General features: G+C 56.9%; 1 protein-coding gene across 5 annotated transcripts in view; it reads left to right on the plus strand.

Moving 5' to 3' along the window:
- The window catches only part of ATP11A (ATPase phospholipid transporting 11A), a 99,250-nt gene that overhangs the window by 39,759 nt on the left and 39,532 nt on the right, over positions 1–19,959 (plus strand). For 4 of the 5 annotated variants that reach the window (XM_018044753.1, XM_018044749.1, XM_018044751.1 and 1 more), the window contains exons 1-7: positions 3,636–3,880; positions 8,685–8,774; positions 9,682–9,762; positions 12,202–12,309; positions 14,753–14,881; positions 16,694–16,797; positions 17,274–17,324. In XM_018044753.1, coding sequence (XP_017900242.1) covers positions 3,686–3,880; positions 8,685–8,774; positions 9,682–9,762; positions 12,202–12,309; positions 14,753–14,881; positions 16,694–16,797; positions 17,274–17,324 — 758 coding nt within the window. In that variant the 5' untranslated portion in view covers positions 3,636–3,685. Of the gene's footprint in view, positions 1–3,635; positions 3,881–8,684; positions 8,775–9,681; positions 9,763–12,201; positions 12,310–14,752; positions 14,882–16,693; positions 16,798–17,273; positions 17,325–19,959 lie in introns of those variants that run through there. The other variant, XM_018044752.1, reaches the window with a different exon arrangement.

The following is a 19,959-nucleotide window of genomic DNA, read 5'->3' on the forward strand; positions in this document are numbered from 1 at the left end:
AGAATTTGCCTGAGGAGGAAAATCTCCATCGCTCAGTTGTGTCCGGCTCTTGGCAACCCCATAAGCCGTAGCCCACCCGGCTCCTCTGTCCGTGGGGTTCCCCAGGCCAGAATACTGCAGCAGGCTGCTGTCTTCTTGGGGAGGAAGGGCCTGTCTTTCCCACTCCCGCAGGGGCCAAGGGCGCAGGTTCAGTGATGGGGGCACCTGGGTCCCTGCCTCCCAGAGGTTCAACTCTGCTCGCAGGCCCTGGGAAGGCTGGTGATTGACGCCGAGGACTCTGATCTGATCAGCTCATGGAGCGTGGTCTTAATCAGTGCTCTCGAGGAGGTCTGCAGAGGACAGTGAAATCTCCCTGGGTGGACAGACGCCCTGTGGTGGGGGGTGTGGGCGCTGGAGACGGAGCCACACCACACTCGCCACGAGAAGCCGGAGCGCCGGGGACGTGAGTGGGAGATGCCGGTGTTCAGAAACGCCTCCTTACCCATCAAACAAGAATTGTTGGCTTTTAAAGCTGAAAATGAACCACGGAACAAGCGATTGCTTTGTCCTGAAAATGGCTGTTGGGGGAACCACCTCTGCAAAGGCTGATCTGGTGAACTGAGGCTAGGTTACATGCTTTCGTCCCGGGCTGGCCGTGTAATTCGGCTGATAGGTTGTGTTTGTTTCAGCTGAAATTGGAAACTTCCATTAGTGCCTGCCGCTGGCCGAGATTGATTTTCAGCGTATTTCAGACTCTCTTCCGTCCTCATGAGCTTTCTGACTTGAGCGCTCAGACTGCCCTGCCCAGATCCCGACACGGCCGATGGCGAGGTCCCCGAGGGCGAGGTCGCTGCCCCCACGTGGCCCGCTGGTTCTTTAGCCACTTTGGGGGCCGGGGAGAGGGTGGGTTCCAAGTCCAGAAGCAGTGTGTTGGCACAGGTGGTGGGCAGCATCTGCACGGGGCATGTCTGCGAATCCCTCGCACCTCACTGCCGGGCCCTGAGGCCCAGGCCAGAGCCTGGCCACCGCACCCGAGGTGCCGGCGCCCTCGAGGGCCCTGGAAGTGGGTGGGGTGTTTCCTCTGCCCGGGCGCAGAGAGCTGGGGTGCTCTGCGGCTGTGTCATCCCATCCTGCCTCGCTGTGATCGCTTCTTTTCGAGTTTCTCCAGTCTTAGCTGTTCTCCTTGGGAAGTCTATCGAGCTCAGTTTTATCCACTAGGAATTGCTGTCTTTGGAAAACCAGCCTTAAGGATGTTCCTTGTTTTCCCTAAAATGGGAAGTGTCTTGCGTTCTGGTGACGCAGCAGTGAGAAGACGGGGTGGAAGCGGCTTCAGAGACGTGAGGTTCCCTGCACTGACTCTGCACGGGGTCTGTGCGGCAACTCAGGCATGCGACGGGCGAACCCGTGGGGGCCCTGAGGCACTGCTTTACTGGAACAAGATTGCTAGACCCTAAATCTTCCTGTTCAAGAAGTGGTTCTTAGTGCATTTACCAACTCATGGAGCACCACCATGATTGAATATTAAAACATCTTCGTTTCACGGAGTAAACCCAGTACGCGCGCGGCAGCCTCCCTGGCCCCAGGCAGCCACGGTGCCGTTTCCGTCTCCACGGATCTGCCCGTTGCAAACTTCCCGTGTTCGCGAATCGCCCAGTGCTTGGTCCTCCGTGTCTAGCCCCTCCAGTTCCCTGAGGGCTGTTGACTTTGAATGTCTATCCATGTGCCCGTTGGCCATTGCATCTCTTGGAGAAATGTCCAGTCAGATCCCCCCGCCGTACTTGCCTTTTTATTATTGGTTGTGGTGGCTGGTCTATCCCAGGTAACAATCCCTCGGCAAGCATGACTCGCAAGTACCTTGTGGGGCATCCCTGGGGGCCGTGCAGGCGAAGCCTTGGCCTCCAGTTCACCTGCGTCTTGGCAGGACGTCTTGTGATTCCCCGGGGAGGTCAGATCCCACCCGCCTCCCAACCTCCTCCAGAGGGAAGGGGTGTATGTTCTCCGCCAGCTGACAGGCCAGGGCTGCGGGCCCAGAGCACGGGCCGAGCGGTCCTGCTGTGACCCACGTGTGAACACAACTTCCGCGGAAGCTAATTTCGCCTAGGTCTAGTCCTAGGGGTTTACTTTCAGAAACTGCTGAGAGCTGCCTGCTCCTTACGCTGCCTGTTGTGAAACTAGATGTTGGGCGTCTTAGAATCAGGGCCCCCGCTCCCTCCTGCTGCAGACCTCTCTGTCGCCCTGCCCCGGGAGATTCCGTGACCAGCCGTGACTCATCTTAGAGCTTCGTGTGGCCTGACTTCCTCTGGTGTGCGCCGCCCGGACGCTGCGGTTGCTGTTTGGCTTACAGTAGGCGGGGTTAAGAAATTGCTTAAGAGGCCACGTCTGTTTTCATTGCTGAGCCTGCAGAGACCCAGACTCCCTTCGTATTACTTCCGGCGGGCTGGACACGCAGAGCTGCGTGGCCTGTCAGGCGCGCAGCTGTCCGCGTCGGAGCCGCGGCAGACAGGCGCTCCCGGCGTCCGGTCTGCTGTCTTGCCTCCGCCTTCTGAGCTGAGTCCAGCCCACTCAGGGCCTGCACGCCTGTGCCTCGGACCCCCGTGGGCTCCCCAGTGGCTGATCTGAGACTCTCTGTCTTGCCTGGAGGCTCTTTGGCCGCCATGACCTCAGGGGGCACCCTCCATGGGCGCCGCTGCGGCCTGATCGGTGAGCACGAGGCCCCCAACGTCGCTCTGTCCCTTGCTCTGTGACCTGTTCAGGGACTCAGGGAGCTGCCAGGGCCCCTGCGGGCTGTCGCCCCTGTGTCTCTCCTCAGGGGCCAGCACCAAGGCTCGCTCTCTCCTTTGGGGCTGAGTCAGTTGGTACAAGGCTCCTCCCAGAGGAGCTTGTGTTGCAGGGGGCGAGTCCTGTGACTGGGCTTGCTTCCTGACCTCGTCCCAGGAGCAGGAATTGTGCCCCGGCCTGTACGGTTAGGGCAGCACCAAGGAGTTGTATTCGAGGCGTCCAGTGATCACACTAAAACTGGCCTGTGCCCAGGGAGGGAAACGGCCTTGAGAAACCTTCTGAGCCAGGGCTGCCTGTGTGGGGGGAGGGGGCAGAGCCCTGAGCCGGGACTGCCCGTCTGGGGGCCCAGGCCACGCCCTGAGCCGGGGCTGCCCGTCTGGGGGCCCAGGCCCCGCCCTGCCACCCGAGGCTGCGCTGTAGTTTCTCGTCCGTGGCTGTGGTGTCCTGGGCTCTCAGGGCTGACAGCACTTAGCCCAGCTGAGTGTTCTAGAAGGCTCTCCTGGGCGGCAGTAACGTCCGGGGCACAGCACTCAGAATAACACAGAGATGGGTCAGACGCAGGTCGTCTGCGTTCCAGGAGGTCTCGTTCATGCGACTGTGTGGGGGCCGAGAGACGCTCTGGTCTGAGCTCGCAGTTTTACGTTCTCTCTTTAGAGACCTTTCCCCAAATCCTAGGATCGCTCACTGTCGTTTCTCTTTGGAAGCCTTAGGGCTTTGCTGTCGCTGTTTATGTTTAAATGGGCCCGCTGCGTCATTTCCACTGACAGCTGCGCCCAGTGGGGGTGCAGGTGGCTCTTCCTTGAAGAGCTGGGGGTGGGTGGGGGAAGCACAGGTTCCTGAATGGGTGGGGCAGGGGTGGAGGTGGGGAGTAGGGATCGACCTTGCAAGTGGGTCCAGCTGCCCCCCTCTGGCCCCCACACAGACCAGCATGGAAGCCAACCCTGGGAAGACCCTGCCCCCAGGCCCCGCCCACACTGACGGCTCTGTTTCCCACCCGCAGTGTGCCGGGGAGGAGGACTGGGTGGACAGCCGGACGGTCTACGTGGGCCACCGGGAGCCCCCGCCGGGCACTGAGGCCTACATCCCCCAGAGGTACCCAGACAACAGGATCGTCTCCTCCAAGGTGAGTGTCCACCCGGGACTCCCCCGAGCAGCTCCTCGGGCACTCAGAGCTCCCTGAAGCTGGGACCACCCGCCCCTGAGTGGCCAGGCTGCACGCTCATCGCCCCACCCCCTGGTCGCCCCCCCAGAACATTGTTAGGGTCTCACAGCACGTCCTCCTCAGTTCGCTGTGCTGATTGGTCGTGGTCCAGAGGAGGCCCTCGGACGGGGACCTGGGACCTGAGTCCATAGCGCTGGACCTCTGTGGATTCAGACCGGGTGATGCTGAAGGCTAGACGCACGATCATTTTCATTTAAAAACAGCTCAGGTTGCAGAAAATACAGCTTAGCTTGTAAGAAATAAATTTACAAACAGGTTTGGAGAATATGTTGGTGCATCTGTGTCTTCCTGGAAAGAAAATGTTCATTTCTGCCTTAAAAGACTGTCAGCAGTGACTCCTGAAGTGCACAAACGCCAGAGCTCAGTTAGGTTTCCAGCCTGATCCGTTGTTGGTGATCAGTGTTTGATCCGTGTTCTGCTCCAAAGGGAACAGAACACGGTAGAAGAAGGAAAAGCAAGAAACGACCCCAGATGTGTGATCCCTTCCCTTTGATTCTGACCTCACACCGAGCCCCCCAGCCAGGGCCTTCAGGAACCTCAGCCGCACACCCCCTGCCCCAGACTCGGAGGACGACGGGCCGCCACCAGTTCACAACGCGGTGCCTGGGCACACTGGGCGTGTGGCCCCAGCTCTGCCCTCGGGCGCCGCAGCATTAGACACGCAGCTCAGGCTGTGCGTTCTCTCCCCCGTACAGAAGCCTGAACTCCTTGGGGCCTCCGGGCTTGCCTTCCGGGAGACTGTGCGCTTTTAGGGCACCCGAGCGCACCTGCACCGGAGCCCCGTGAGGCGCAGACGGCCACGCCTCGCCGGTCTCCGGGCGCTCTGGGTTTCCTCTCCGCAAGCAGAGTCGCACTGGGCCGCCCCTGTCTCCCCGGCACCACGTGAGGAGGGGGCAGCCAGGCGAGGGCAGAACCCAGAGGGGAGCTCCCGGTGAGGATAGAGCCCGGGAGGGGAGTCCCCGGTGAGGACGAAAACCGGGAGGGCAGCCCATGGTGACGAAAGAACCCGGGAGGGGAGCCCACGGTGAGGACAGAATCCAGAGGGGAGCTCCCGGTGAGGGTAGAGCCGGGGAGGGGAGTCCCCGGTGAGGACGAAAACCGGGAGGGCAGCCCATGGTGACGAAAGAACCCGGGAGGGGAGTCCCCGGTGAGGACGGAGCCCAGAGGGGAGCCCACGGTGAGGACAGAACCCAGAGCGGAGTCCCCGGTGAGGATGGAGCCCAGGAGGGGACGAGAGCAGGGCCAGCTCGCGGCTGATGACACACGCCCGAGCAGACGCCCCCCTGGGCGGTGGTGTGAACCGGACAGGAGGCGGGGATTGTGGTCTGGACTCACAACTCCCCGAGGTGTCTGACGGGAAAGCGATGCTCCGCCCGCCTCAGACGTCTCAGCACCAGCGCAGCAAGAAAGCACCCACTTTGTTCCGTGCTGTCCTGCTCTGGGGTTCAGTACCGAGGGCTCTGGTGTTAGGTTCTGTCCCACGATGGTATCAGCGGAAGGCAGGACCTGACAGACGAATGTGGGTCAGAGTGCTTCACTGTACCTTTTATGCAAAGTATTACCTTATATTGTGGCCCAAGTGTCAGAGCAAGTATTTAGACCGTTACGACTTAGTAGAGACCGAAAGTGTACGACTGGCCCGCTGTTGTCTGTTTGCCAGCTCTCATGTGTGCAATATTTTATCCACACAGTACTGACGATCCGTGCAGTCCTGGCTGTTTAAACTGTCTCACGGGATTTTCAGTTTTCATGCTGTACATTGTCAGAGGTTAACAACCCTTTCCCCACCATATTACTGATAATCAGCAGTAATAACTTATGATGGTCATTTATTCCGTAAAATATGTGGATCACACAACATAACATCTAAGCTGCAGTACAGGCCTCCTACACCCGGTAGGAATAAAGTAATCATTTAGGTGGTTTTAAGTTCCAGATCTGTGTGGTTCCCTGGTAGACTAGGGTTTAGGAAACAGAAAGGGCATCCTGAAACAGCAACATTGAGATAGATTAATACTGATCTGCACATTTGGAAGGTGATAGAAGATGGCCCTCTGCAATAAATACGTGGCACTTTCTAGCGTGGAAACTTGCGAACACGCAGGAGAAGCGGGGGAGGAGGGCCGCGGGCATCCGCGCCGACCGCCCGCTGTCTGCACACAGCAGGAGAGGTGGGGAGGAGGGCCGCGGGCGTCTGCGCCCGACCGCCCGCTGTCTGCACTCACCCGCAGGCGGCCCACTGTGTTGTCTGTGAGTCTCTTTTCTACCTTGAGACCATTTTGAAGCAAATCCTAAACGATGTTCAACTTCCGTCTGTAAATATTTCAGCAGATAAAAGATGGGGTTTTGAGTAGGAACTCTTTCCGCTAGCGTGACTTTGCACTGAGCAGTTTGTTAGAGGTGGGGACGTGTTCTGACTTCCTGGGTGGTGAGTGTGCTGGTCTGGGTCCTGGAGACAGGGTGGGCTTCACCGGATGGAGCCTGGAGGGCAGTCCCAGTTTGGGATCGGGATCTCTTGGAAGGGAGCATATAAAGACTGAAAGATCATTCTAGGTTGGTCACAGAACCACAAAAACGAGATACAGATGCTGTGGTATGGCATGTCTTATGTTTCTTTTAATAGGTCCTTTTCAAAGTTAGGGAAAATAATTTCCTTATGCCCAAGAACGCTGGACTGGGTAGCCTTTCCCTTCTCCAGGGGATCTTCCTGACCCAGGAATGAAACCAGGGTCTCTTGCATTGCAGGTGGATTCTCTACCAGCTGAGCTGCCGGGGAAGCCCTCCTTACGGCCCACTTAAGACAAAATACATCTCTCTCAAACACTTTCAAAGACTGGTTTGTTTGTGCTTTTTCTCAAGTTATAGAATCTCAACGACCCTGTCATTTCTGAGACCAGTTTGGGCTCGAACTTCAGTCCTCACCGCACTCCTTTAAGGCACAGGCTGTTCTTTTATTTTTCTTTTGGTCTCGCTGTGCGGCCTGTGGGATCTTTGATCTCCAGCCAGGGATTGAACCCATGCTCCCTGCAGTGAGAGCTCCAAGTCCTAACCGCTGGACCGTCAGAGTAGTCCCTGACACACACTGCCCTTTTAATCAGCTTACAGACAGAAAGGGTAGAACTCAGGCATTTTAGCAGCGAACCTCTTCTTGAGCTACCTTGCATTGCCTTGAATTATCTGGGACTGGGTAATTCAAATACGCTGCTTCGGAGTCCGTGTTCTGTGTTGGCAGTTTCTCTGTACGGTCAACAAGTTGATAAAAAGTCTACAAACACTCTCAGCTTTGTTTTGTATCAAAAACTAGTCATCCTTCCCTTTAAATCCAGGGCGGCCTGTCATGGGGCCATGCCGGGGTCCAGCCCCGGTGGATCCAGGGAATTCGAAGGGTGGACGGTGTTGGCGTGGAAAGACTTGTTTATTTATTAATGTAAGATTAGATTAAGAAACTATAGTGTAGTAAGAAGATTAAGTGGAAGAAGAGGGCTGAATAGCTTGGTTTACGTGGAAGACCAATAAAATTCCAGACAAGGAATTTGCACCATCTACGTTGGGCCACCGGCGCCCGCTTGAATAACTAAGGGTGCCTCGCCTTAAGCTCCCTTTCGTGCGGGTCTTAACAGCCAGGGCAAGTAAGTAGACCTGGCGAGTCTCCGCGCCCCAGGTGGAGATTCAGCCTGAAGTTAAAGTAAAGAGCAGGGAGAGGGAAAGGGAGAGAAGAGAGAGAGAAAGACACGGGGGGAGCCAGAGTCCCAAGAAACCAGGCCGAGAGACTAGTTCGAGAAGCTGGTCCGAGAAACTGGTCCGAGAAGCTGGCCCCCTGCCCCTGGCCCCATCCTTTATTGTTCAGAAGGCCTTTTATACTTTTGATAAAACATGGAGATCAATGGATAACACAAAATTATGTAGCGTTCGCAGCCCAGACTCTTTCTATACATCATTTTGTATACAAAAGGTCTCAGGTGATTTACATTATCTTCTGGCCAAGAGGCTTGTTAACACTTTTTGGCTCTCTTCCTTAATGAATGTTAATTTTGTTTCCCCTGAAGTGTTTTTCTTTAATTTGCATCTCCTTCAAGCATTAAAGTTACATCTCTATAGAACAAAGGTGCAGTGGGATATAACAAAGAAGGTACTTAACTCAAAGATCTAATGTTGCTAATACCAGGTCTACTACTTGCATTTCTATATACCAACTATATCTAAAAATAAAGGATATGAAAATTTGGCAGCAAGCATTGACCCAAAAAATGAAACTTTTAATCAGTCCTATTCTAAAGATTTTGACTCCTCGGAAGCCCCTACATTCCTAGGATGTTTTAAGCTTTCTGTGCCTCCTGTGGTCAGGAGGCCTCAAACAATCACACGCGCAGCTGTGTGCAGGCAGGCTAGAAAGCCATCAGAGGGGTTTTTGGATTGAAACACTCTTTCAAATGCAGAAGACTAAAGCCCTGAATTGACTTTTTCCAGAAAATGTCAGAAGAGTGGAAAAGCAGAGCACAAAAGCCGGCAGATTTTTGTTGGGGTACATGCTTAGGAATTTCCAGAGGGGTCCCTGAAGTCTGAGCACGCCTTGCGTATGTCAGCTTCCTTCCTCATGACCTTGTCACGGGCGGGCTTCCTCACACTGGCTCCCGGCAGGGCCGAATAGTACCGTGCAGAGTAAAGTGTGACCCGAATGACCCCGTTCTGGTTTTCTTTTCTGCAGTACACGTTCTGGAACTTCATACCCAAGAACTTATTTGAACAATTCAGAAGAATAGCCAACTTTTATTTTCTTATCATATTTCTGGTACAGGTAAGGCTGGCCACCTCTTCCTGTTGCCCCAAATGTAAAGATAAATAAGTGACATTTATTCTTGGATGGTTGACTGGTTTGCTGATAAAGAGGAGCATGGGCTTGGTGCCCCTTTATCTACAGACCCGTCACCTTCTTTCTTCAAGAGCAAGCGTGTTGGTTCAGAGAGACCTGTTCACTAGAACTTGGGTGTGAGCCCTGTGTGTGTGAGCCGGTCCGGCTGCCTTCTGCCCTCATCCTCCAGTCCTGGGGGGAGGCCAGGAGCTTCCTAACCTTTATGGGGACGTACTCGCTAAGCTCCGCGTTATCCCACTTAGCCACTCCCCACATCACGACCTTGTTGTTCAGTCACCAGGTCGTATCCGACTCTTTGCGACCCCGAAAACTGTAGCACCTGAGGCTTCCCTGTCCTTCACTATCTCCCTGAACCACGTGGATGCTCCTAAAAAAAAAAACATGGAAAGGAAGTGAGTTAAAAGAAGGAAAGTGGAAACCTCAGGGAGATGTGGATGAGGACACGGGCCGGTGTGCTTTCAGGTCAGCAGCCTGACTTGTCTCAGCGAGACAAAATACAGTGGGAGTTTCCCCCACAGTAGTCTGTGAATAGTGCAGTTAGTGTGGCCCCAGAAGCAGGGGTGATTGGAGTGGCGCGTGCGCTGGCCTTAGGCAGTGTCTCTGCTGCTGCTGACATTCCGCGCAACAAGGAGAGCCTCCCTCGGTTTCCTAGTAAAGTAGGGCGGTTCACCTCGTATCGTTTATCTCCAGTGGTGGGACAGAATGGGGTGACACCCAAGTGAGTTAGCATCAGTCAGAGTGGATGCTGGGAGGTGTCCAGGGCCAAGCAGTCCATCTAAAGCCCCTCAGAAGGGTTCCCGAAGCCGACTCACCCACCCTCTGTTCCCCGCAGCTGATTATCGACACGCCCACGAGTCCGGTGACGAGCGGTCTCCCGCTGTTCTTCGTCATCATGGTCACGGCCATCAAGCAGGTGAGCTTTGCAGACGCAAGTGGATGGAGAGGAGGAGGGTCCCACAGAGGCTCTGCTACCGGGGCTGCGTGTCATCCAAAGCAGCGCTCGGCTCACCTCTGAAAGTTCACGTTTGTAACTGGTTTAGATGGATTCTTGAGTTAAAACAAGGCAGGTTGTATAATTCAGTGCTCATTTGCTGCCCTGAGAGTTCGAGGAGGAACCTGTCGTTATCACGTTGAACCGCGTGCAGGTGGCCCCTGAGTTGCCTGCCCGCTGCGTCCCCCGCTGCCCGGACCCCGAGGAGTCGCTCCTGCAGAGGGTCTGAACATGGCCCCACATATCGCTCAGCCGCGTGACTCCTCAGTGTGGAGCCTGCCATCCTCTGCAGCCCTGACTGATGAGCCAGTGACTGATGGGAGAGCAGTTTGCCTGCTATTCCCGTGATCTGTTCACTGGTGGTTAGTGCTTAACCATCAGCGCTGTTTGGTTCCCACCATTTGGAAGAAAGCCGCGAGCCTCACTGTCCAGCCCCGTCCTCCAGCCCTGGCTCCTGGCAACTGCCAGTCCACTCTCGGCCTACCCTGGGCGTTCTGTACTAACAGAATCTTACCTTGGTGGCCTTTTGCGCCTGGCTTATTCACTGAGCATGTTCTCAAGGTTTATCCACTTGTAACGTGTGTCAGCGATTCACTCGTAGATGAACAATGCTCCGCTGTGCAGACAGGCCCCGTCTCATTTATCCGGCATCCGCTGATGGACATCTGGGTGCTCCTATTTCGGCTCTTCTGGAGAACACTGCCCCGAGCAGTCACGTGGAAGCTTTGTGTGGACATAGCTTTTCTGTTCCCCTGCGTGCATGCAGAGGAAGAGAGTTACTCTAATGTTGAAAGCATTTTCCAAAGTGGCCGAGGCGTTCGACCTTCCCACCAGCTATGCCTGAGTTTGCAGCTTCTCCACGGTCCCGCTGAGGCTTGTTGCCCAGCTGCCTGATGGACGCTCATCCTAGTGGACGTGAAGCGGTAGCCACTGTGGTTTTGCATTTCCTTCGTGAATAACGACGCTGGGCATCTTTTCCTGAGCTTATTGGCCTTTTGCAAATTTTCTTTCGAGAAATACCTTCAAGTCACTGGCCCATTTTTAAACTGGATTGTGTCTTATCCCTGAGACAGTTTGTGTATTCCAGACACAGGTCCTTTAGATGCAGGTATCTCCTGCATACTTTTGAACACGATGATGTTTGCCCTGAAATAATTCCTGAAAGGCAGCATCTGAATTCTTGGTGGTCACGTTGCTGACAAAGCCGTGCTCTCTGTGTTAGTCTCTGAATAAGCACTGGAGGCACGTCACAGGAGGCGTGGTGCACGCGCTGCCCCGAGCGGTGGGCATTCACGGCAGAGCGACTCTCCCCGACCAAGAGAACGTGAAGAGCCGAGTCTCAGGGCCACCTTCGTGAGTGTGAGGCCAGTGCCCTGCCGGCCCCCACGGTGAGAGCGTCTGGACTGGTCAGTGTTTGATCCAGAACGGGAGCGGCATCGAAGGCTTCCCTTGGGATCATCTGGGTTTTGCTTTCCACTCGCCAGTGATCGGCACGTACAGATTTGAACGGCGATATGATTTGACCTGTTGCCCATGAAATTGGCTTTGAATGTGGAAGTCTGAAAGCGGATGGAATGAGAATGTGGCTGAGCAGGCGTCCACACACGCTGATGGGGCGTGTCGGGCCATCTCGGGGACCGTGTGGGGGATCTGATGAGCCTGAGACGAGCCTGCAGGGCCCCGTGTCACGAGTGGAGCCTGGTCTGTGCACTCGACACACCCTGTGTGAGCCCCTGAGGGCCAGGCCGGGGGCCGGAGACCCCAGTCCTGACCTGAGCGGGCTCTGCCCTGAGGCGTGGTGCCATCAAGCCAAAAGACCGTAGCGCAGGAGGCGTTCCCATCCCTAAGGGGGAGCCCTGGAGCGTCCTGCCCTGCGGCCATGCTCCTGGGGGTGGGGGGCCGTGCAGGTGCCCAGCAGAGGGCAGTGGCTGCGGCTCCCGGGGGTGAGACCTTCCTGACACCTCGGCCAGGACGTGGTGCCAGGCTGGTGGGGGCGCTGCCCTCTGCAGCCCGGGTCTGCCCTGGCTCCACCCGCGGCAGCCGGCCGGCAGCCCCGAAGGGCTTGAGGAGGTGGAGGATTCGGGGCTGGGCCCTTCCGGGACCACCTGGCCCTCAGCGGCCTGCCAGCCCCCCGCTTGCATGTCGCCCTGCAGTCCTCCGGGCTGAGTCCCGGCTCCAGGGCCGCCTGCCACCCGCCCGCGTCCCCCTCAGCCCTGCTGGGCGTCCTGGCCCCGCTCCACGTGGAGAGCCCCTTCCCCGGGGACCGCCGCCCGGCCTCCCCCGGACGCGGAGCAGGCCTCGAGCGTGGCTGCCCGGCCGGAGCAGGCGAGGGCTCACGGGCGTCTCTCCTGGGCCCCGCAGGGCTACGAGGACTGGCTGCGCCACAAGGCGGACAACGCCATGAACCAGTGCCCCGTGCACTGCGTGCAGCACGGCCGGCTGGTGCGGAAGCAGAGCCGGAAGCTCCGGGTGAGTGCCCGCGGCCCGCAGCCGGCGTCCCCGTGGCAGAGCCTCTGTCGGAGGTCGCTTCAGTCGCTGGCGCAGGCCGCCCCTTCCCCAAGTGCTGCTCCCTTCGGGCACGCTCCTACCACCGTTTCCAACCTCTTTCTCCTGTGGGTCCATTTTTAACACTGTAATCGACTATAGAGCAGGTTTAGGGTCTCAGCGACCTGGGCGGTAGGTGGGTCCACCTCCAGGACGTGTCTTTACGTAGATGGAGTTACATAGCCTGTACCCGCCGGGCTGGCTTTCCTCTCACAGTCGAATTCCCTTGGGGCGCACCGAGGGTGGGCATCTGGACACGTTTCTTTCCTTGGAGAGTCCGTGGGGGTGGACCGGGGCGGGGCCGTGATGAATAAAGCTGCTGTGAGCATCTGTGTAGAGGTTTTTTATGTGAATATAGTTTCCATTTCTCTGGTATAAAGCCAGGAGTTCAGTTGGCAGGTCGTCATGGGAAACCCCTTCTTAGTTGAGCAGGAGCAGCCCAGCCGCGCCCCGGGGAGCCTGCCCTGCCTGTCCGTCCCCGCCAGCTCCGTCTCAGCATCCCCAGCCGCGCTTGGCGCTGTTGCTGCTTCTTGCCTCCTGACCTCCGTGTGGTTCAAGTGTGCGCCTCCCTGGTGGCCGGCGAGCGGCTCACGGCTGCCTGCCTGCCTTCAGGACATCTTCTTCCCGAGACGTCTCCTGCGGCTGTTGCCTCTGTTCGTCCCGTCAGCCAGGTCCAGCTCTCCGTGGTCCCGCGGGCTGCAGCGCACCGAGCTCCCCTGTCCCTCACTATCCCAGCAGGTGTTCCTTCTGCCCAGAACTTCTTTTTCTCTGGGGTGTCAGTCACTTCAGTTCACTCGCTCAGTCGTGTCCGACTCTTTGCGACCCCATGAATTGCAGCACGCCAGGGCCTCCCTGTCCATCACCAACTCCCGGAGTCCACCCAAACCCATGTCCACTGAGTCGGTGATGCCCTCCAGCCATCTCATCCTCTGTCGTCCCCGTCTCCTCCTGCCCTCAGTCTTCCCCAGCAGCAGGGTCTTGTCCAGTGAGTCAGCTCTTTGCGTCAGGTGGCCAAAGTATTGGAGCTTCAGCTTCAGCATCAGTCCTTCCAGTGAAGATTCAGGGTTGATTTCCTTTAGGATGGACTGGTTTAGGATTTGTGGCCCTTGCCCACTTCCTGCTTGGTTCACTGAGGGTTTTTACTGTGGAATGTTGAGAGTCCACATATTCCGGACGCTCGTCGTCTGCCAGAAATACCTGAGCGGGCGTTTCATGAGCAGAAGCTCTTCATTTTGATGAAGAGCTGACTCCAGCTCGCTGGCTTTTCCTCATGTGGATGGTGTTTTTAGCGTCGAGTTAAGAGCTCTTGGCCAAGGCCTGGTGGCCAAGCACTTCCTCCTGTTTGTTTGTTTGTTTGTTAAGTTCTTACAGTTTTAGATTACGTTCCTTGTCGATTTTGTGTTCCTTTCTCGTGGAAGTCCTTTTTGCCCAGGACTGCCCGAGCGCTCCAGCCTTGTCTGTGGGGAAGGCGGTCCCTCCTCCATCGAGTGGCTTATGTACCTTTGTCTAAAGCCCGTTAAGCCCATTCTGTCGCGATGGTCTGTGCCGGTCCTCTGCTGGAACCACACAGTCCTCTTCACTGTGGCCACGTCCCCGGCCTCACGTCCACGGGCTGACCACTCACCTCATCCTCCTGGATGGAGTTCAAATATTGCGAAATATTTATATCTTAGCAAAATAGAATGTTGCAGAACATTCTGTCAGCATGCCCTGTGGAGTGTCCAGGGTCTGAGCGTCCAGGGTCTGAGCCTCCAGGGTCTGAGCGTGAGCGTCCAGGGTCTGAGCCTCCAGGGTCTGAGCGTGAGCGTCCAGGGTCTGAGCCTCCAGGGTCTGAGCGTGAGCGTCCAGGGTCTGAGCGTCCAGGGTCTGAGCGTGAGCGTCCAGGGTCTGAGCGTCCAGGGTCTGAGCGTGAGCGTCCAGGGTCTGAGCCTCCAGGGTCTGAGCGTGAGCGTCCAGGGTCTGAGCGTCCAGGGTCTGAGCGTGAGCGTCCAGGGTCTGAGCCTCCAGGGTCTGAGCGTGAGCGTCCAGGGTCTGAGCTTCCAGGGTCTGAGCATGAGCATCCAGGGTCTGAGCATGAGCGTTCAGGGTCTGAGCCTCCAGGGTCTGAGCTCCAGGGTCTGAGCATGAGCATCCAGGGTCTGAGTGTCCAGGGTCTGAGCCTCCAGGGTCTGAGCCTCCAGGGTCTGATCGTCCAGTGGTGTGTCGACCTCCCTGGTCTCGTCTGGGTTTGGGCCACATGCCCTGGAAGTGGCTCTTCTCAGCCGCGTCATCCACACGCTTTCCTGCCGGTGATGCTGTGCGGCGTCCGTGGGAGCCCCGCCCAGGGGCCCGCCCCGGTCCACAGCGCTGTCTATCGTCTGTTCTGCAGGTCGGGGACATTGTCCTGGTCAAGGAGGACGAGACCTTCCCCTGTGACCTGATCTTCCTGTCCAGCAGCCGTGCGGACGGGACCTGCCACGTGACCACCGCCAGCCTGGATGGGGAGTCCAGCCACAAAGTAACGCGCCTGCTCTCTGCCCGTGGGACCCCCTCCTTCCCCCGGGATCTGTGGTCCTGTGGCTGGAAGCTGCACGGGGCGTGAGGCTCTGCGTTCAGGGTGTTCAGGGACACCCCCCCCCTCCCCCCGGGAGCTGTGCTCCTGTGGCCGGAAGCTGCTCGGGGCGTGAGGCTCTGCGTTCCGGGAGACCAGGGACTGTTTCCTCTTTGCGTCTGCTCGATCCCCGCTTCCTTCTTCCCGCCGCAGTGCCCTAACCCTCAGCCTCTCCAGGTAACAGGAGCAAGTCCGTGCTCTTTTTAGCTGCTGCTTAGCCAGGGCGCCCCGTTAAGGAGGTTAGGAAGAAACTGTTAGAATTTGGAGGCTTTCATTTTGCCTGTCAGAATCAGTGACCTCACTAGACTGGAACTGTATGAAAAGCGAGTCTCGATTTTGCCCGCTTACTACTTCTTCAGTGAGCATCTTTTTGTTAAAGTATCTTAGTAAGGATTTCAGAAATTATGATTCATTTCTTACACTCAGTGTGGAGTTCTGTACTGGCAGCTGGTACTGAACAATTTTAATTAATGATCACAAACGAAAAGCACATCGCTATTAATTTTAAGATTTTCACTGTTTTGAAAACACGGACGCTTGCAGGGAGTTTATGAAAGTGAGCCTGGCCCGTGGGTCCAGCATTTCTGAGGCTCTGGCTCCCGTGGACACAGGAGCTTCCCTGAGGGACAAGCCCTGAAGGGCACCCTGCTCCTCCCCTGTGGATGACCACAGTCTCATCACATGAAGCCCGTGGGGTTTCCACACGCTCTCGCGTTTTCTACATCCCGAATCCCAGGGGAGGGAACCTTGCGGCACAGTCGTCTGTACAGAGAGCAGTTTTGGGTGGAGGTGCTTGGTGTTTAGTGGCTGCCGGGGCTTGAGGGGTCGTGTCCGCTCCTCCCCAGCCCAGGTGCGCCGTCCGCACCCCCACCCACAGCGGGACGTCCCTGCCCAGGCGTGGCCACCCTTCCCAGGAGCGGATGCTGTGAGTGTCTGGTGCGTCACTGCAGTCAGGGTGAAGCCACGCCCGTCCACACGTGGCCCGTGGCAGACGTCTGTGTTTGGGCTCCTGGGCTTAGGGCACCAGAGCCGTCTCCTCGAGCAGAGGAGGGGCCCTGCACTGCTCACCTGCGGAGCTTTCCTGTCCATCAGATGTGGACAGAGCTCTCGTGAGGGCAGTTTAGCAGCTCCCCAGCGCAGGACGCACCGGGGCCCTCACGCTAGCCGGAGGCTGTGATCATGCCCCCGTCATTCTGATTCCTCACCCGCTTGCTGGAGCTAACTCGTCAGGGTTGCGGAGGAGGTGGCACCCTCCCAAGCCAGCCCACCTGTCCACCGTTCCTGGTGCCCTAAGGGCCCATCTTCGCAAGATGGGGTCCCAGACCAGCAGCACCAGCAGCCCTGGGATCCGCTTAGAAGCGTGGTTCTCGGGCGCCACCCAGACCATCGGCCTCAGAGACTCTGGGGCAGGGCTGGGGCCGTGGCCTCTAGTCTGGACAGATGAACCCAAATGTCTGCTTCTGGAGGAGAACTGGGTTAGTTGAGGACATTGGCTAAGGACACTTTGCTGGCGCCTCTCAGATGCAGGAATCACGCAGGGTGGTACCTACAGTCTTGTAACCGTTTTACATCTGCAGACGCTGTCTCACATGTAGCAAGGCTTTGTACTCAGGCTTATTTATGTGCATAAACACCGGGGCTGCCCAGGACGGGGCTCCCACCGCGGGGAGATTATGTTGCTTGTTTGGGCTGTGACTCCCATGTTCTGTCTGTCTGCAGACCCACTATGCGGTTCAGGACACAAAGGGGTTCCATTCGGAGGAAGACATCGACAGTCTCCACGCAACCATTGAGTGCGAGCAGCCCCAGCCCGACCTCTACAAGTAAGCCAGCCTCCGCCCGGGGCCCCCCGCCCCCACCCCCCAGGGCCTCCCCGCCCCCAGGGCCTGGCTCCTGGCTGGTTGGGGGTGTGTGTGCATCACCGCGGAAGTCCAGCTGGTTGGGGGTGAGTGTGTGTGCATCACCGCGGAAGTCTAGCCCCCTTCCAATCTGTAGCTCTCTGTACCGATGCTTGAAAAGCCTTCCTGGAATAAATGTGTTGAAGAAAAATGAATTTTCTGTGCTTTGAGGAAGTGATTTTAGGGAATGTCATTTAAGTCATTGCAGCTGTGGGCTAATTAGGGCAAGTAAAAGCGGCGCGGGAAAGAAGCATGGTTGAGCCCCTCAGCCTTGTGTTCCCGGGAGGACCTCAGCCCTTCTTAGAGAGGGAGGTACTGGGTGGGGGCGGTCCAGGAGCCAGGGTCTCACGTCCTGTTCCCCGCCCACCGCCACGGCAGTGACCTGACCCTCCCGCCCCCAGGTTCGTCGGCCGCATAAATGTTTACAACGATCAGAATGACCCTGTGGTGAGGTGAGTCCTCTGCTTCTTATGAAGGCTTTTGGGGGTTTCGTGTCTATCGTTCAGTTAAACGTGGCTCTTTTCCTGATGAGAGCTGTTCGTGGTGGTTGTCCAGTGGGTTTGAGGGGGTCCTGGAGAAAGAAATGGCACCCCACTCCAGTATTCTTGCCTGGAGAATCCCATGGATGGAGGAGCCTGGTGGGCTACAGTCCACGGGGTCGCAAAGAGTCGGACACGACTGAGTGACTTCACTTTCACTTTCTGACCAGAGTCTGGATTCTGTCCTGTGGCTGGTTGAGGGGCTCCTTTCTGACCAGAGTCTGGATTCCGTCCTATGGCTGGTTTGAGGGGCTCCTTTCTGACCAGAGTCTGGATTCTGTCCTGTGGCTGGTTTGAGGGACTCCTGTCTGACTAGAGTCTGGATTCCGTCCCGTGGCTGGTTTGAGGGGCTCCTTTCTGACCAGAGTCTGGGCCCTGTCCTTTAAGGGGTTTGAGGGGCTCCTGTCTGACCAGAGTCTGGGCCCTGTCCTTTAAGGGGTTTGAGGGGGTCCTTTCTGACTAGAGCCTGGATTCTGTCCTGTGGCTGGTTTGAGGGGCTCCTTTCTGACTAGAGTCTGGATTCCGTCCTGTGGCTGGTTTGAGGGGCTCCTTTCTGACCAGAGTCTGGGCCCTGTCCTTTAAGGGGTTTGAGGGCGTCCTTTCTGACTAGAGTCTGGATTCTGTCCTGTGGCTGGTTTGAGGGGGTCCTTTCTGACTAGAGTCTGGATTCCGTCCTGTGGCTGGTTTGAGGGGCTCCTTTCTGACTAGAGTCTGGATTCCGTCCCATGGCTGGTTTGAGGGGCTCCTTTCTGACCAGAGTCTGGGCCCTGTCCTTTAAGGGGTTTGAGGGGCTCCTTTCTGACCAGAGTCTGGGCTCTGTCCCGTGGCTGGTTTGAGGGGGTCCTTTCTGACTAGAGCCTGGATTCTGTCCAGTGGCTGGTTTGAGGGGGTCCTTTCTGACTGGAGTCTGGGCCCTGTCCCGTGGCTGGTTTGAGGGGCTCCTGTCTGACTAGAGTCTGGATTCCGTCCCGTGGCTGGTTTGAGGGGCTCCTGTCTGACTAGAGCCTGGATTCTGTCCCGTGGCTGGTTTGAGGGGGTCCTTTCTGACCAGAGTCTGGGCTCTGTCCCATGGCTGGTTTGAGGGGCTCCTTTCTGACTAGAGTCTGGGCCCTGTCCTTTAAGGGGTTTGAGGGGCTCCTTTCCGACTGGAGTCTGGATTCTGTCCCGTGGCTGGTTTCTCTCGTGCATACGTCTGGATGTGTTAACACACTAACGACACCGTGGAGAATGTTCTCCCGAGAGTCTGCTGAGGGCCCCATCACAGCCGGGCAGGGCAGGATCCCCACCTCCTCAAGCAGGTGATGGGGAGGGTGCGGTTCCCCATTAGAAACAGCTTCCGTAGCTGAACAGACTATGAGGCCGAATGGCTTCTGACTCGGAGGCCGTCGGATCGGCTGCGTGAATCTGCTCGCGGTCGTCTCCAGGCACCTTCTTGCCCTGGACATCAGGGATGTGCCTCCCGAGGGCCCGTTCCGGGTTCACGCCCACCAGGGATGGGGAACCTGCTGCAGGGGGTGCACCGTGACCAGCACAGGTCCCAGGTGGGCGTCCACAGCCAGACCGCTGGCGGCTGGGAGCTGACTCAGCCCCGAGGCCTCGGACCCCGCTCGGCCCGGGCGTGGGTTCTGCGGCCTCCGCTTCCCAGGCCTGGGGACGTTTCACCCGCACAAGGTGTCAGGGTCTCCACTGAGGGGACTGCCTTTGAAGTTGCTCCTTTTCCACAAACCCCGCTGGCCAGAGATCATTTTTCTTCCAATTCAAACGTCTCCAGATTGCCAATGTTCTGGTGTCACTGTGTGTATTAAAACGCTGGCCCGGAAGTAGGAAAGAGAATGGAAACCGGGTCAGATGAGTAGCTGTGGGGCTTCTCTCCTTGAGAGGCTCCAGGAGTTACTTGTTTTAAGGAAGCAGTTGGCACCCTCTTGGCATGTTTTCATCACCACTCTTCATCAGCAGGTTACCAGGTGCTTTCCAGAACCTATGCAGGCCTTGCCTCGGCCTTTCTTAAATACATGTGGTTCTCAGAGTGAATGACTGGTTAGTGAGGAGAAACAGCCTTTATTCCTGTGCCTCGTGAGGGTTGGTTTGCATTTGAAGGAGGGTGGATAGATTCAGCTGGCTGCACGGCAGCAGCGGTGAACCTGGGGCAGTCAGCACTGCCGGCTTTCCTTACTTGATGTTTGTACAGAGTTGACGGCTGAGTCTCTTGAGAGAGAATCACTGTGGCTGTATTTCGATACTTTTTCTAGTTTCGCTTTTTTCAGTATTTATGCTAAAGTCCGCAGACTTTTAAAATTTGGATGTTTAAAGGTGTTTATAACTTCGTGGCGTGGGCAGGTATGAATTGTATATCCAAGTTCTGGTCCTTTCTGAGTGATGTTTCTTCATCCTCCGGTCCAAACCAGGAGCAAAGTACTTTTAAAAGTAAGTTATTTTTAGACTCCATAGAGACAGTGTATAAAGGGCCGTTTGTTTCCATAAACACCTTGGACGTGAGCTGTCGTGTTTGCTGACAGAGGCTGACAGTGCTTGAAACAGAAATGGACGG

Source organism: Capra hircus, unplaced genomic scaffold (assembly GCF_001704415.2).
Source record: "Capra hircus breed San Clemente unplaced genomic scaffold, ASM170441v1, whole genome shotgun sequence".
Taxonomy (NCBI): domain Eukaryota; kingdom Metazoa; phylum Chordata; class Mammalia; order Artiodactyla; family Bovidae; genus Capra; species Capra hircus.